The sequence below is a fragment of the Nilaparvata lugens genome, chromosome 3 (genome assembly GCF_014356525.2).
Source record: "Nilaparvata lugens isolate BPH chromosome 3, ASM1435652v1, whole genome shotgun sequence".
NCBI lineage: Eukaryota > Metazoa > Arthropoda > Insecta > Hemiptera > Delphacidae > Nilaparvata > Nilaparvata lugens.
In genome coordinates this window covers 5,959,427-5,976,909 of record NC_052506.1, presented here as the reverse complement: position 1 = coordinate 5,976,909, position 17,483 = coordinate 5,959,427, and the positions used below count along the sequence as shown (strand labels likewise).

Genomic DNA, 17,483 nt, shown 5'->3' with positions numbered 1-17,483 from the left:
CATAAACGCCCTATACCATGGTATATCTACTTACGCTATTGTTTCTCTATGGTTCTGTATAGTTATAATAAGAATGGCATCAGCTGATGATAAGTGAAATGCGCTCGTTCGTGGCGCATTAGGCTGTACGCACCTAGAGTAAGTTAGAAAGCGCGCATTGGAAGCGCGACGCGCCTACTATGTGCTTTGAGCTTTACACGGCCGGATACGATGAAAATAGGTTATATTCGACTATGAATAGGTTTATATTTGACTAGATTTGGTCGGAATAGGGCTGTCCAACTTTTGATAAACTAGTAAAATTAAATGATTATGAAGTAATATTTCAACTAAGAGTAATGATTTTTACTCATTACTATATTCTACCTTTTATCTAAGATGTATCATTTCTTGCAGATTTAATATAACTGCTTTCGCATACTTATTTTGATGAATGTACGTGCAACTCATCAAGATAATTTGATGAATTTCAAGTAAACAGATCCATGAAGTCAATCAAAATTTTATACAGTCTGAAGAAAAAGCAAGATATTCTTGACTGAAATCCTAAGAGAATTAATTTGTTCTACTGCAACCCATATTTAAATTTCATCAAATTGTGATGAATATTGTATCCAGATAAATTTGAAAAAGTTTGACAGCTCTATTGAGAAATTTGAAAAGGTTGTGTTGAATTTTTATTAATGTGTCATTCATAGTATGAATTTATTCAACTCTTTACTATGATTAAAGTTGTTCAATATATACTACAATAATTGAGTTTGTTCTGTTTCCCGTCCAATGATTGAACTAGTAATTTGTGAAATAATGTGAAATCCTATATTTTTTATTAGTACAGACAGGGTACAGAGTAAAAAGAAAGGGCTATAGTGAGATCTTTTGAAAGGTCAAAGATCATATGCTGACCTTTGAAAGGTCAAAGATCATATTCTGACCTTTGAAAGGTTAAAGATCATATTCTGACCTTTGAAAGGTCAAAGATCATATGCTGACCTTTGAAAAGTCATAGATCATATGCTGACCTTTGAAAGGTCAAAGATCATATGCTGACCTTTGAAAGGTCAAAGATCATATGCTGACCTTTGAAAAGTCATAGATCATATGCTTACCTTTGAAAGGTCAAAGATCATATGCTGACCTTTGAAAAGTCATAGATCATATGCTGACCTTTGAAAAGTCATAGATCATATGCTGACCTTTGAAAAGTCATAGATCATATGCTGACCTTTGAAAAGTCATAGATCATAGGCTGACCTTTGAAAGGTCAAAGAACATATGCTGACCTTTGAAAGGTCAGCATCACTTTTAAGTGACATCAATACTGACATTTTCAATTGAATCTCATTAAAGTGTTGTATATAGTGAGGTCCACGTTATAATGGCAGTATTTGATTAACATTGGTGTTGCTATTCTTGTCTATCATTCGACAAAGCTGAAGCTGATAGCGCTATCCTTTTCTAGCACCGCAAAGTCAGTGGCAAGGCAGAGAATCGGTAACGATGTTCTCCTTTCTTTCTTCACTGCAACTATAACTTGGACATCACTACCGTATAGTTTCTATACAGAACGCATTTTCTGAGTCATATTCCACTACTATACTTCGTATTCAATTGAGATATTGTTTCTTAAATGGGATATGACTGATTCAATAGTTAAGCTTTGTAGTTTAGCTTGATGAATGCTTGACAAAATAAATAATGTAATTGGTAGAAAAGTAGTAGATGAAACAGAATCATGTCAATCTTTGTTATATTTGTATCATAAAGTAATGCGTTGAAATTGATATAAAACTTGTAGTACCCTTTTATTAAAAACATTTCAAAAACTAAAATTATAAAACATTTTATTACAAAACTAACATTATAAAAACAAAGTTTTATATTGTTTTTATTAATTTGAATAAAGTAGCTCATATAAGTGAAGTGATTTTAGTAATGTGTTGATACAATATTTTGAAAATCATCTAGTACGAATTTTTCGCAAATCAGATTGATTGAGATGGTTTTTTGACGTCGCCTTTAAAGAACAATAATCCCAAGTCATTCAATCCGTAGGAGAATGTGTTTTGGAATCGTGCTTTGAAAAACAGCGATCCCAAGTCGTTCAAGTTGTATGAAAATGTCCTCTTAAAGGCTGTTTGGAAAGCAGTAATTGTCTCCTTAAAGATGGTGTGGTCGGAGTGTGTTTCCAGGAGAACTGAGTAGTCGAGTAGATAGTAACCGAAATCGGGTGACTTTTTGGGTGCTGGTTGTTCAATGCCTGTTGTATATTTTGGTCCCAACCTATCCAGTTGTGTTGCATCATCCATACAAGTTTTACAAACGGGTGATGTTGCATATGTTAATCCGCAACTCCAGAAGGATGCATCATCATAGCGTTCCCGTTGGACTTGGATGCAGATCATTCCAATGCCATCCGTGCCTCGATCTCCAGTTTCTCCCATCATGCCATTTGCACCAGTATCGCCAGTTTGTCTTTGCATTTCGATTTCAGAAGGAGCACCCAGCTCAATCAGCTGTTGATCTCCGGCCAGACCCCCCAGTCCACCCCCTCCACCTAATCCTCCTGCAGCCCCTCTTTCGCCACAGTCACCATCCTCGATAACAACTCCAACTTCTGCGTAGATGTTTCCATGGGCAATATCACATCGTTTTTCCTCATACTTTCCTTCTTGTACAGCTAAGAACAAGTTTGCTAAACGCGATGTTTTGAATCCTTTATCCATTCTGTAAATGTGGCTATAGGTTCCCAGGCTCATTTTTTCGGATGCGTCTCTCCCATCTGAACCTCGGTCACCTTTTGCTCCTTGTGCTCCAGATCCCCCTCTGCCTCCATTGGACTCAATGCGCAGACTTTTGCCATTTGCAAACTGCAAACCGATTCCGAAAAAACTGCGCCCATTGCCCCCAGGCAGACCCGGCCTCCCATCCTTGCCATTATCTGCATAAGGAGTGTCCTGAGGCACATCAGGTCCTGGCTTTCCAGTCAAAACTATTCTCCTCCTCTCCCCTACCACTTCCCACTTTGGTGCCGCTATAAACATGTTCACTTCCCTCAAACTATCAACGGTGTCCTCATCTAGGAACACTGTATCAACAGCTAGGAGAGCCACTTCTTTGACAGTGACGTTGTCACAGTGTTCACGTGCCAAATCTTCCAAATTCACTTCTGAGATACAAATTTGGAAGCCTTTCACCACAAGTCTACCATTTGCATCACAAGTGATATTACTCTGTTTCAGTAAGGTTTTTGTGATACTTTCCAGCTCTATCCTTTTTCTATTGTCACCTTGTGCATCAATGAATTGCTTCAAATTTGTATTCCCAGTAATGTCCCCGAACAGACTCATTAGTTCATTTGTTGAGATGGAGCTTTCAAGAAAGATTTTTGAGAAGATTTCTGTCTTGTTTTTCTGCACCTTAAAACTTGCTAGTCCATTGATAAATTTGTTGAGAGACCTGTACCACTGCAGTTCATCCTCTGTGGACTTGATCACTTGCCTAATGGGAAGAGTCCATGATGCCGGTGCAAATACTACATTTGTGTCGAGGAATTTCAGCAGCATTTCCTCATACTTTTTAACAACATGCATTTGTTCATTGTAATTGATTTGTGGAAATATTTTCTGATCAGAGCTAAAACTGTTGACCTTTTCGAAAAATTCATTGTAGTTTTTGGTCTCATCAAGATTTACTGATAAATGCTTTAAAGCACCATATAATGATTCCAAGTCTGACAATACTTGATGAAAACTTCTGTAGTTCTGTGTTTTTATATTCACAAATTCATTAACTTTGAAAGACATTTCATTGATCTTATTTTGGTAATTATCACTCATTAATTTTAAAAGGCATTCCAAGTACAATTGGGCCTTGTCTGACAGTGTAAAGTCAAAGTCACTCTTCCCAACCTCTACAACATCCAAATTCATTATAGTTTTCATGAGTGATTCCTTGTTATTTTTCATTAATGGCATGTTTTCAAGAGACCCAGACTTATATGGTCGACGGAAGACATTGATTCTGCTAGCTTTCCCATTCTCATCTCTGGCTTGAAGACTTTGGAGAATTTTAATCACCTTCTGATAGAATTCTTTCTCGGGTAAGCTGGTTTCCTGCGCTACTTTCTCGGCTATAGATGTTTCGGTGTGGTTCAAATACTCCACAATGCTTCCAATGTGCATCTCTTCAGTCACTGTTTGAACATTGCTGTCTCCTTCATCTTTTATGACGTAGGTGAGGGGTATTTTAGTTGCGACAAGCACAATATGATCTTTGTATTTATCAATGTCGACCAGCAAGTCAACCAAATGGCGCAGAGTGTTGACAAAGTTGTCCTTGTAGAGACCGTACTGTAGAGAGCTGTAGTTTTCAAGCAGAAGAATCCTGAGATTCTTGAATCGGTTGGTGGTTGTCTTCATGATGTTCATGGAAACTACTTCATGCGCAGAACTCCTTGAGTCGTGGAACCCGGGCGAATCGCAGAACGTGAAGGATCCGTTGTAGCTGACAAGTTCAGGATAGAGAGTGAAAGATTCAGTCACCGACGTTCCAATCTTTTCTCCATCCTCAATAATGAACTCGCCGGTCTCTGCTCGCACCGGTTTTGACTGGAGTTTCGGGTTCTCAGTCAAGAACTGGACCAAGCTAGTTTTGCCACTGCCCGCCTTGCCGACAACTAGAATAGTTTCTTCGTTCAACAAATCCTGTTGCTTATGCATTACTTTTTCGCCGTCGCTCAGCAGTTTTCTTGTCAGTGAAATTTGTTGCTGGATGTAGTCTGACCCGGGTTGACATTGCCAATGATGCACAGCATCTTTGCCATTCTTTTCCTACAAAAACAAATCAAATATTGTTGAAATTGTCCAGACAATGAATGCTCAAATAAGAGTGTGGAGGGGAAAGTTTGGAAGACAATTTTTGACTCCGCAGTTCTGTTTAGGGTAGTAACGATAACGTGGTAAACATATCAAAAGTCCCCACCCCTACCCACTGTTCTAAGGGGGTGGGGTGGTTCAAAGGTAAGATAATATACGTCTACAGCTAATATATACAATAACATATAAGAGACTTGACATTAATGAGTTATTAGACTATGAAGTAAGTTTAATAATACATGTTATAGTGAGGTCCACGTTATAATGACAGTATTTGATCCAACTTTGGTTTTGCTATCCTTGTCTATCATTCGACAAAGCCGGTGGTACTATCCTTTTCTAGGTCCACAACGATGCCAATTATGTTTTCGACAGTGTAGAAATATAATTAATCAATACAGAGAATCAGCATCGTTATTCTTCTATCTTTATCCACTGCCATTATAACGTGGACCTTACTAAAGGAATCAACTAACAAATGTGCAATTCCTTAGCGACGACTCAAGCCACGTGGTTAGAGCCGCCGCGGCTAGATTACATAAACTATAAATTCATTAGATTATCGTAAAACAATATAGTAGCCAACACTTCTTCTTTATCTGCCGCCATAACTTTTATACAAAAAAAATCCAATGAATCATGGAATCTAATGAATTTATAGGTTATGTGCTCGAGCCGCAGCGGCTCAAGTCGTCGCTAAGGAATTGCACCTTTAGGAACCCAATTACACAACAATTATCCCCAAAAATATCACTACAAAAAATACATTTAGTAATCATGTGCGGTATTTCATTATTTAACAATATGCTAGAAAGTTGACCTTTCATCACAGAGATAAGAGAAATTTACTTGTATTTACTTAGTCTCTGATATTTGTTAAATCAATTTTGAGGTATAGCTGTATACGTATATACTTAATAACAACAATATAAAAATCTTTTAGTACCCTTTATTTTTCAAAAAACTTGAAAATAGTTCAACAAATAGTTTCGACCTTAACTGAAATCATATTTCAACTTGAAAATGACCTAAGTTAGAGTTGAAACTAGTTGTTGAACTATTTTGAAGTTTTTAAAAAATAAAGGGTATTTAAAGGTTTTTAAGGTACTTCAAGGTTTTTATTAATTTGTTAAAAAGTAGCCCATATGAGTGAAGTGTTTTTACGTATATACTTATACAGAGTCATATGTATGGAAACCCTTCAATAAATTGGAGACAGTTATAAGATATAATAAGGTAACTTTCAGGATAAGTTTTTATTTATTTATTATTATTTCATCCACTGACCTCCTATAAAATGGGTATTTGGACTTGTCAATGTCGTAAGTCAATAAAATACAGAACATAAATACATAAATGATAAGTCAATATATATTTTTTTCTCTCCAAACCTAATCTCGACGCTCGTAGTTTAGAACATAAATAGGTACATGAAAAGTCAATACATTTTATTTTTTATTCTCTCTAAACCCCATTTTGACGCTCGTAGTACTCTCTGAACTCTTCATTTGAGTACGCGCATATGGACAGCAGCTCCTTCTTTAATTGATCTCTTCAAGTTATTGGTCAAATACTCTTCCTTTTGACCTACAACTGAATTTCAACCCCCCTTGACTTAGGAGTTGTAACTCGAATATTTTAAATGCAAACACCCATTGTTGTTCCACACAATGCTGTAAATATAATACTATAACTTTCAGGATAAGCTATTGGTCAGATACTCTACCTACGTACAACTGAATTTCACCCCTCTTAAGGGGGTGACGTGGGGGGTTGTAATTCGAATATTTTAAATGTAAACAGCCATTGCGTAGTACATAATTTTAAAAGACCTTTTTAAAACAAGAAAGATGGCATCGATAAAAATGTTCTACGATACTTGTATCCAAAATGACGGCTGATTGAAGTTTCAGTTTTTAAGGAAATGAGGGTTACAACCCCTCAAATATTTTAAATGTTAACACCTATTGTGTGGTACATCATTTTAAAGGCCTTTATAAAACGAGAAAGATGACATCAATAAAAATGTTCTATTATACTTTTATCTAAAATGGCGGCTGATTGAATTTTCAGTTTTTAAAGAAATAGTTGTTAAAGTTCGATCGGCCGTCATTTTGGATAAAAGTATCATAGAACATTTTGATTGATGTCATCTTTCTCGTTTTGAATAGAACTTTTAATTTATGAATCACACGATGGGTGTTTAAATTTAAAATATTTGAGTTACAACCCCTCATTTTCTTAAAAACTAAAACTTCAATCAGCCGCCATTTTGGGTACACGTATCAAGAACATTTTCATCGATGCCAAATTTCTTGTTTTAAAAAGGCTTTTAAAATTATGTACTACACAATGGGTGTTTACATTTAAAATATTCGAGTTACAACCCCCACGTCACCCTCTTAAGAGGGGTGAAATTCAGTTGTACGTAGGTAGAGTATCTGACCAATAGCTTATCCTGAAAGTTATAGTATTATATTTATAGCAGTCTCCAATTTATTGAAGGGTTCCCATACATATGACTCACTCTTTATATAAATAGCTTTTGGAGATTTTTCTAATAAGTGAATAAATCTGCCTATCAGATTTCTTCTGTCTTTTAAATTCATAAACATTGATCATTAAATGAGCTGAATTCTTTCGACTTACATCCAATGATTGGAAAGCATCTTTCCCCTTCAAATCTGGCCATTCAGATAATTTCCATAAGTTAGTTGTCGGATTGGCTTGGGATCTGGAGAAAATAAAAATCCCTTACTAATTAATATTTCAACATTGACATTTGTTCACAAACACAAAAACTCATCGACTTCCTGTTTTTGAAATGAGACGCAAAACATTATGTAGTAACACAAAAATTTACTGTAAAATTGCGTTTACACCAAAGTTATCAACAAAATGTTTATAACTTAATCCTTTTAGATTCCATTAGATTGAACATAACTTATCATATACATGATGAACATATATATGTGTTTGACAAGTTCCGTTCAATCTAATAGAATCTATAAGGATTAAGTTATTCATTTTGTTAATAGCTTTGGTGTGTAAACCCAGCTTAAGGCTGTGCAAAGGCTGAAAATAAACTTTATACTCATGATATTTTTCAAAGTTTTTCGATTTGTATATCATCAATCTATCAAGATGAAAAAGTTTTCTCATGAAAACATTTATTTTCTGATCATTACTTTTTGAGATATGAGCGCCTAAAGATTGAATTTTTGGGAAAGAACATTCAAATTCGGTGATAGATAAATCCATGAGATTTTGGCTGAATCTCAGATTTGGCTGAAATTTGGTCATATCTCCTGAACGGTAAGGAATTTCGCAAATATGATTCCAGATTCGTGTTTCTCGCATCAAAGACCATAAGATCATGAAGGTTGAGCGATTTTTATTTTTCACAAAAAATGATTGGAAGCAATCGTGAACTAATAACAATTATAAATCATTTTAATTTATATTTAATTTGGATTTTCGTTCAATAATAATTATTATGCTTTCTTTTCTCTAAATGATATGAGTCAATCATAGCTCCTGGAAACTATAAATATGCCGGCCCCGTTGAATTTAACTGCACTGGATAATGTCTGAACATAACATATTTTTCATTTTTGAGTTACTGAAATAGCCGTTGAAAGCTTTAAATACTTTTGAACCCACAAAACGAACTTGAAAGCATAATATATTCCTTTAATTTCCCATGCTATTTCTTTCTTCATGAATGTGAGTCAACCATAGCTTCTGGAAATTATAAATGAGTCAGTCCAGTTGAATTGAACTGCAATGGATAATGTCTTGTGAATTTTGTATATTTTTGTAATTTTCAGTGACTGGAACAGATGTTAGAAGGTTCAAACAATTTCTAGCCCCCAAAATAAAACTTTTAGCCTGAATATAGTTCATATACTCTACAATGACTGAGTTAGCCGTTAGAAGGTTCAAACAATGTCGAACCCACAAAATTAACTTGTAAATATTCATGTTTTTCGTTTTGCAGTGACTGAAATAGCGGTCAAAAGGTTCAAACAATTTTTAACCAACAAAGTGAACTTGTAAATATTAATTTTGCTCATTTTCCAGAGACTGTAATAGCTGTTAGAAGGTTCAAAAAATTTTCAACCTACAAAATGAACTTGTGAATATATATTTTTGTCATTTTCCAGTGACTGGAATAGCTGTAGTTATATGGCTAGTTATATGTAGTTATAATAGCTGAATAGTTAGATGGTTCAAAAAATTTTTAACCCATAACATGAACTTGTTAATATTTTTTTAAACCACGAAACAAACGTGTAAATATATATATTTTTGTCATTTTACAGTGACTGGAATAGCTGTTAAAAAGTTCAAACAATTTTTAACCCACAAAATGAACTTGTTAATATTTTTTTCATTTTCCAGTGACTGGAATAGCTGTTAGATGGTTCAAACAATTTTTAACCCATAAAATGAACTTGTTAATATTTTTTAAACCACGAAACAAACTTGTAAATATATATTTTTTCATTTTCCGGTGACTGAGATAGCCGTGAGAATATTAAAATGATTTCTAACCCAGAAAATGAACTTGTAAATATATATATTTTTGTCATTTTCCAGTGACTGAAGGTGGTTCAAACCACCTTCAGTGACTGAAGGTGACTGAGATGGTTCAAACAATTCTCAACCCACAAAATGAACTTGTAAATATATTTTCCTCATTTTCCAGAGACTGTAATAGCTGTTAGAAGGTTCAAACAACCTTGAACCCACGAAATGAACTTGTAAATACATATTTTTTCGTTTATTAGTGACTGAAATAGCTGTTAAAAGGTCCAAACAATTTTCAAACCACAAAATGAACTTGTAAATATTTCTTTCTTACATATTTTTTCGTTTATTAGTGACTGAAATAGCTGTTAAAAGGTCCAAACAATTTTCAAACCACAAAATGAACTTGTAAATATTTCTTTCTTCATTTTTCAGTGACTGAAATAGCGGTTAAAAGGTCCAAACAATCTTCAACCCACAAAATGAACTTGTAAATATATTTGTTTCATCTTCCATAGACTGGAATAGCGGTTAAAAGGTTCAAACAACTTTGAACCCACGAAATGAACATGTAAATATATATTTTCTCGTATATCTAATGAACGGTGAGGGATTTTGCAAATCAGATTCCAGATTCGTGTTTCTCGCATCTAAGAGAGTAGGTCACGAAGTTTGACCGATTTTTATTTTTCACAGATAGATGAGAAAAACCATGAACCATCGTGCGTATTGAAACAGTAGAAAAAGTAATTTAAATGAAATTTTCTCCATAGAAGAAGCTCTACCTGGGAAATGTCGGAGCCGAAATTGGCACCCCCAACTACTATAGCCTACATGTTGAGTTATTATGCAGCTTCAAACATAATATTTGCAGATTTCAAACAGCCATATTTAATGAACGGTAAGGAATTTTACAAATCAGTTTCCAGATTCGTGTACCTCACATAAAAGACCATAAGATCACTAAGTTTGAGCATTTTTTTTTCACAAAAAATTTAGAAAAATCATGAAACACACAGAAACAAAAAGTATCTCAGATTTGGCTGAAATTTGCACCATAGATGAAGCTTGACCTAAGAAATGTCGGAGCCAAATTTGGCATGAGCAGCTACTATACAGAGTGAGTCATGCAGCTTCAAACTTCAAACATAGAATTTGCAAATTTTCAAACAGCCATATTTAATGAACGGTAAGAAATTATGCAAATCTGATTTCAGATTCGTGTTTCTCGCATCAAAGACCAAAAGATCACGAAGTTTGAGCGATTTCTATTCTTCACCAAAATTTTAGAAAAACCATGGACTAACACTAAAACCATCATGAAACACACTGAAACAAAAAGTATCTCAGATTTGGCTTCAATTTACATCATCAGAAAAGTTCTACCTGAGAAATATCTGAGTCAAAATTTGGCATCCCCAGCTTATACAGCTATTATGCAACTTCAAACATAAAATTTGCAAATTTTCAAATGACCATATTTGATGAACGGTGAGAAATTTTGCAAATCTGATTTCAGATTCGTGTTTCTCGCATCAAAGACCAAAAGATCACGAAGTTTGAGCGATTTCTATTTTTCACAAAAAATTGAGAAAAAACATGGACTAAAAAAACATGAAATAAAAAGTATCTCAGATTTGGCTGAAATTCGCACCATAAATGAAGCTTTACCTGAGAAATGTAGGGTTCATATCTAATGAACGGTAAGGAATTTCGCCAATGTGATGATGTTATATTGTTCCTCTCATCAAATACCATCATCATTCTTCCTAAGAGTTTAAGCAATTTCAATTTTAGGATTCATGGATTTCATGAAAAAAATGATTTCGTTACCTGTTTCAAGTTTCTGCTGCCCTGGTAGTATTATTTATTCCCAGTTAATTTTCATCCAACTATCAGTTGCATGTTTCTGCTGCCCTGGTAGTATTTTAGTTGGTTTTAATTCTGTACCAGGGAGTCAGAACACTTGAAGAGGTAGCAGGGTTTTTTTTCAACGCCTTCCAATGGAAGCATAGGCAACCCGCAACACTGATCCAGTTCGTGTACCTCTTGCATGTTTCTGTTGCCCTGGTAGAAATCTGGTCATTTCTAATATTCAAATGAGCTACTTACTATTTGAGCGGGAAATTGAAATTTCTCATTTATTTGAGCGGGAAATTCAAATTTCTCATGATTAATTCTATTTGAGCGGGAAATTCAAATGTCTCGTGATTAATTCTATTTGAGCGGGAAATTCAAATTTCTCATGATTAGCGGGAAATACATTTCTCATGATTTACTATTTGAGCGGGAAATTCAAATTTTTTCATGATTAGCGGGAAATTCAAATTTCTCATGTTTTATACTATTTGAGTGGGAAATTCAAATTTCTCATGATAGCGGGAAATTAAAATTTCTCATGATTTAGACTATTTGAGCAGGAAATTCAAATTTCTCATGATTTATACTATTTGAGCGGGAAATTCAAATTTCTCATGATTTAGACTATTTGAGCAGGAAATTCAAATTTCTCATTATTTATACTATTTGAGCGGGAAATTCAAATTTCTCATGATTAGCGGGAAATTCAAATTTCTCATGATTTATACTATTTGAGTGGGAAACTAAAATTCCTCATGATTAGCGGGAAATTCAAATTTCTCATGATTTATACTATTTGAGTGGGAAACTAAAATTCCTCATGATTAGCGGGAAATTCAAATTTCTCATGATTTATACTATTTGAGCGGGAAATTCCAATTTCTCATGATTAACGGGAAATAAAAATTTCTCATGATTTAGACTATTTGAGTGGGAAATTCAAATTTCTCATGATTTATACTATTTGAGCGGGAGATTCAAATTTCCCATGATTAGCGGGAAATTCAAATTTCTCATGATTTATACTATTTAGTTCCATTGATAATGAGTGTTTATTTTCAATTTCATCAAATATAAGACTTTCATTTGGTACCAAAATCAAACAAATCCGACCATCCTTTCGGAGTTTCCAAGATAATTTACATCATTTGAATTCTGGAACTTCATAAAATTTGCAAATTTTCAAACAACCATATTCAATGAACGGTAAGGAATTTTGCAAATCTGATTTCAGGACCGTGTTTTTTCAAATATGATTCCAGATTCGTGTTTCTCGCATCAAAGACCATGAGATCACGAAGTTTGAGCGATATTAATTCTTCACAAAAAATTGATTGGAAGCATGGACTAACAACCATCGTGAACCACTCAAGTATCGCAGATTTGGCTGAAATATGGTCATATCTCCTGAACGGTAAGGAATTTTGTAAATATGATTCCAGATTCGTGTTTCTCGCATCAAAGACCATAAAATCACGGTGTTCGAGCGATTTACATTTTCCAAAAAAAATTGATTGGAAGCATGGACTAACCATCGTGAACCACACTGAAACAAGAAGTATCTCAGATTTGGCTGAAATTTGTTCATATCTCCTGAATGTGGTTAAAGTGGTTTTTCGTAAAGTGTGAAGTTTTTAGCTTAAAAATTTCTAGTTTCATTCAAGATTTAGACTTTTTGAATAATAATTATTAAGTTACTGTTTTAGATTTTTCGATTCTAGACTTTGCTCGTTTATCTGAGTATTGAAGAGCGTAAATTGTATTTTGAAAAGTGAGAGTGATATAACCAACTTTTTGATTTGGACAGTATATAGTATAAATTGGAAATGGGACAGTTTTGGGCATGAGCCTGTTGTGCCTTTCCCCATTTTAAGTATGTGTACACAATGTGATAAATAAATAAATAATGGTGAGGAATTTTGCAAATATGATTCAAGATTCGTTTTCCTCGCATCAAAGACCATTAAGTTATTAACATTTTGTTAATAATTTTGGTGTAAACACAGCTTTACTATGAAATGAAATGAAAATACTCTTTATTAGGCGGAGTTAGGACTAGAAAGTCCTTGCTACCACTCAACCTTACAGGCAAATAATAATACATTACAATAAGAAATAATACAAAAGAACTATGCAGTTCTGTAAGCTTGTTCATTTGTTTTTGATATGCGTTTGCATGTATTTTACATTATCTTGTATTAAGCTTATTGCGAATAAAACTTCATTCATTCATCTACATAAATAACTGCTCACAATCCAAACTAAACATATCTTACCTTTGATAATTGGCCACTGAAAGTAGAAGACAAATTATCTGGACGCGAAAGATGACCATTGTAAATACATAGAGGAAGCAGAATGATTCTATTACTGAATAGAATGTATGAATGTTTAGTTTATCATCAGAGTTTGAATACACTGTAGTGCATTGTTTGAAAAAAGGAGTAGTTGATACACTGCATTGATAATAGGTCATAGGTCAACTTATTATTCATATTTATCATCATCTTTTATCAATTCCATTATGCATGTACATGCACTGTATTAATATATTGGTTCTTGGTAACTTAGTTGAGACTGATTGGGGCGTAATGCCTGTAGTTGTTTTCCTTGTTCTTGAATAAATAGATAAATTATTATTATAAGTTCTGAACAGACCTCAATAAGTCCAAAACTACTCCTGTTTCCATATTCATACAAAGATAAAATCCAGATTTAAAATTATCTATTCAGCATTTTCTGAGTTGAAAATTGATTTTCAGAACTTAGAAAAGAAAACACCATGTAAAATTTGGAGGTAAATTTCAAGCCAGGTAAAAATTGAAAACAGTTCGGAATCATATCTTGCCATATTTCTTTATTGATTGTGGCGAATGATAATATTATTTTACAATAGCTGATTCAGTTTTCAAACTGAATTATCACAAGACTAACATTTTCATATCCAATCATAGGCTGCAGAGTATGGTACCGTATTCTACTTCATACTTCTCACAATATTGAAATAAGAGTACGCAGCACTCACAACCTGAAAAATGAAAAAATGCATATTAAGTTTGTATTTTATAAAATAATATAATCGTTTTCAGAAGATGAGTTTATTCTGTACCAAGTGGTTTTGAAACCTATTATTAAGGGAATTTTCTATTCTTCTAGTTTGAGTGTTTTATTTGTTACAATAATTACAGATCATATAAATGAATTAAATATGTTGTTCCCATGAAACCTCTGAGTATTGAAGAGCATAAATTTTATTTTGAAAAGTGAAAGTGACATAACCAACATTTTGATTTGGACAGTATAGTATAAATTGGAAATGGGACAGTTTTGGGTATGACCCTGTTGTGCCTTTCCTCATCTCAAGTATTTGTACACAATGTGATAAATAAATAAATAAATAATATACTTATACATTTTTCTATTAAAATCATAATATTCTTATACATCAATGAAATTAGGTATCTCATTCTTAATAAAAGCATTGAATACTCTAGTTGAATAGGCTAGTCTTGAAAAATCAACCTGATTTTTCCCTGAGTGGGATCAGTATAAATTGAAATTAATTGAAGCAAAAATAATGTAGTGTTTTATGAAACAATTACGAAATCTTCATTAGCAATAAATTCTTATTGAAAAATAAATTTATTAACATTGAATGTGAATGAAATGTTGAATATTCTTGGTAAATCAACCTGAAGTCTTTTCCAGTTATAAGTGTGATCAGAATGAATGTTAAATAATTGATACAATAGATGTAAAGAATTATAGAAAGTACAAAATTGAATTATTTGTACCTACATCATAACTTTATTATTAGGCTACTCTTTAATCGTAATTTACGTAGCTCAATATTCGCATTGTCTTTTTTTCTTATGGCTACTATTCAATGTATATAAAAATTTAAATCTGAGTACCTTTTTTTAATTATTTCGACACGACATGTTTCGGCTAAAATGAAATTTGAATTCAATTAATTTATGGCATTAGTAGCCGAAACATGTCGTGACGAAATAATTTTAAAAACGAGTACCGTACTCAGATTTATATTTTTATTTACACCAAATATTCTCAAGATAGTATCTATAAGATACTAGCCGTCAGGCTCGCTTCGCTCGCCATATCCGTCTAGCCAGGGGGCTCCGCCACTACCTCCGTAAACAAAGCCGTAGAGTGCATTCGTGTGACGTCAGCACAGGTAGGACTCCTACACCAATAAAAATTCGTCGATTTCAGCTGATCTATATCAGCTAGTGATTTTATTGGTGCAGGAGCCCTACCTGTGCTGACGTCACACGAATACAGTATGGCTTTGTTTACGGAGGTAGTGGCTCCGCCCCCTGGATCCCCGACTGGATCGTCCAAGAATGAGATCAGCAGGCTCGCTTCGCTCTTCTGCATTTTTCATTTGAACATTTTTATCATATGTTAGGACGATTCAGTCGGGGGTCCAGACTAAACGTCTGGCTAAACGGATATGGCGAGCGAAGCGAGCCTGACTGATAGTAATATAATATTCCCAGGATTGAAGTAGCAGTGCCCAATCAATTTTTCCGCGATAAATGCATTTAAATCTTCAACTTGGTGCCAACCTAACAAAGTCAACTCAACTTAATGCCAACCTGACAAAATTATTAATTTAGTTGCCAGTTAGGAATTGTTCGAAATAAAAGTTTTATTCAGCCCATTGTACGTTGCTGGTGAGGCTACAATTTTGCAACGAAATTTTGAAAATTGAAGAGAAAATGAAGTGTACTCACCTCCCCAAAAGTTTTGAGATTGAGTGTTTTCAGTCCAGCCACAGACATTTGTGAAGCTTTCAAGTTGCAGATCATCATGGTGTGGATGGCACGTTTCAGTTTGTTTGGGGTATTGAACCACGGACAGAAGTACAACGCATCGAAAACCTCTGCACCCTGCAACACATTTTTTTGTAAAGTGTGAAGTTTTTAGCTCAAAAATTTCTAGTTTCATTCAAAATTTTAACTTTTTAATACGGTAATTATTAAGTTACAGAACATTCATATAATACAAGATATGCATCAGCAGTAGGTGTAAACACAATACAACAAACAAGATCCTTTTCAATGACAAATTGCTTTTACATTCTCATATTTTGTTCCGAAATTTCCTTCTCCATTCCAACCAGATAAATTGTTGGATGTAGTTTCTAACTCTGCGTTCAAGTGGCACTTGAAGAACTGGCTGTTTGATATCAGTGAGGATAATGCCGTCTCACTCATTGTTACTGGGGGTGCGCGTGTTTGATTCAATTTGGGCGCCTTCAGAGAATTTTTTTTCTGTTCTGTCATGCTTGTCTGTTCTGCTTTTCCTGACTTGAATTTTTATTATATTGTAGCCTTCCTCGCTATTCCTTGGTTTTCTATTTCTTGGTTATTTATAAATTAGTTTTCCACTTTTTTATCCCTTCTTGATGCATGGGGATTATAGATCATCATTGAAAAATTTTTTTAATGTAGTTCAGATCTCTAATAAAAATTGAGATCTCTCTTTATAATTATAGATATAACGCATATTGTTATGATAACTCGAGCTTACGCACAGGCCTTTGTTGCCTATGTAAGCTCTTTCCTATCTGATACAAGAATTTTATACAAGAATAAAATGTGATAGCTCAAGAGTTTTATGGTTTAGTATAGTTCTATATTTTGTTGTTTGTTTTTAGTAAGTATATTATATCGTTTCTTGAATTGTATAACTTTAATGCTCAAGATTCTAAGTAACTGCTTTGAATTGTATTCAAAAGGAAAAAATAAAATAATTGAATTGAGTTACTGTTCTAGATTTTTTGATTATAGACTCCAATTTATAGTATCTATTTGATTCAAAATTGCTTGTTTATCTGAGTATTGAAGATCGTAAATTGTATTTTGAAAAGTGAAAGTGACATACCATAACCAACATTTTGATTTGGAGGGTATAGTATAAATTGGAAATGGGACAGTTTAGGGCATGAGCCTGTTGTGCTTTCCTCATGTTAAGTATTTGTACACAATGTGATAAACAAATAAATTTTTCATACAAGTTTTGACCACTTTTGCAAAAATCCATGATAGTATCTATTTGATTCAAAATTGCTTGTTTATCTGAGTATTGAAGATCGTGAATTGTATTTTGAAAAGTGAAAGTGACATAACCACATTTTGATTTGGAGAGTATAGTATAAATTGGAAATGGGACAGTTTAGGGCATGAG

General features: G+C 33.8%; 2 protein-coding genes across 2 annotated transcripts in view; both read right to left on the bottom strand.

Moving 5' to 3' along the window:
* Window positions 1-1,733: 1,733 nt before the first annotated feature.
* On the bottom strand, window positions 1,734-13,702 carry LOC111060002. Its single transcript, XM_039422694.1, has 3 exons — window positions 13,547-13,702; window positions 7,527-7,611; window positions 1,734-4,832 (listed from the first exon to the last, which is right to left on the bottom strand). The coding sequence occupies exons 1-3, from the start codon at window positions 13,603-13,605 to the stop codon at window positions 1,986-1,988; spliced, it is 2,991 nt and encodes a 996-aa protein (XP_039278628.1). The 5' UTR covers window positions 13,606-13,702; the 3' UTR covers window positions 1,734-1,985.
* Window positions 13,703-14,115: 413 nt separating this feature from the next.
* LOC120350189 (odorant receptor coreceptor-like) overlaps window positions 14,116-17,483 on the bottom strand; it is a 105,597-nt gene continuing 102,229 nt past the window's right edge. The window contains exons 4-5 of the mRNA XM_039422691.1: window positions 16,028-16,183; window positions 14,116-14,298 (exon numbers count right to left, since the gene is read on the bottom strand). Coding sequence (XP_039278625.1) covers window positions 14,248-14,298; window positions 16,028-16,183 — 207 coding nt within the window. The 3' untranslated portion in view covers window positions 14,116-14,247. The remainder of the gene's footprint in view (window positions 14,299-16,027; window positions 16,184-17,483) is intronic.

Excerpts from the sequence above, each read along its gene's own strand:
- LOC111060002 (XM_039422694.1), bottom strand. The coding sequence starts at position 13,605 with ATGGTCATCTTTCGCGTCCAGATAATTTGTCTTCTACTTTCAGTGGCC. Across the intron at positions 7,612-13,546 it reads TCAGTGGCCAATTATCAAAG|ATCCCAAGCCAATCCGACAA; the intron begins GTAAGATATGTT and ends TATTTTCTCCAG. Across the intron at positions 4,833-7,526 it reads ATGCTTTCCAATCATTGGAT|GAAAAGAATGGCAAAGATGC; the intron begins GTAAGTCGAAAG and ends TTGTTTTTGTAG.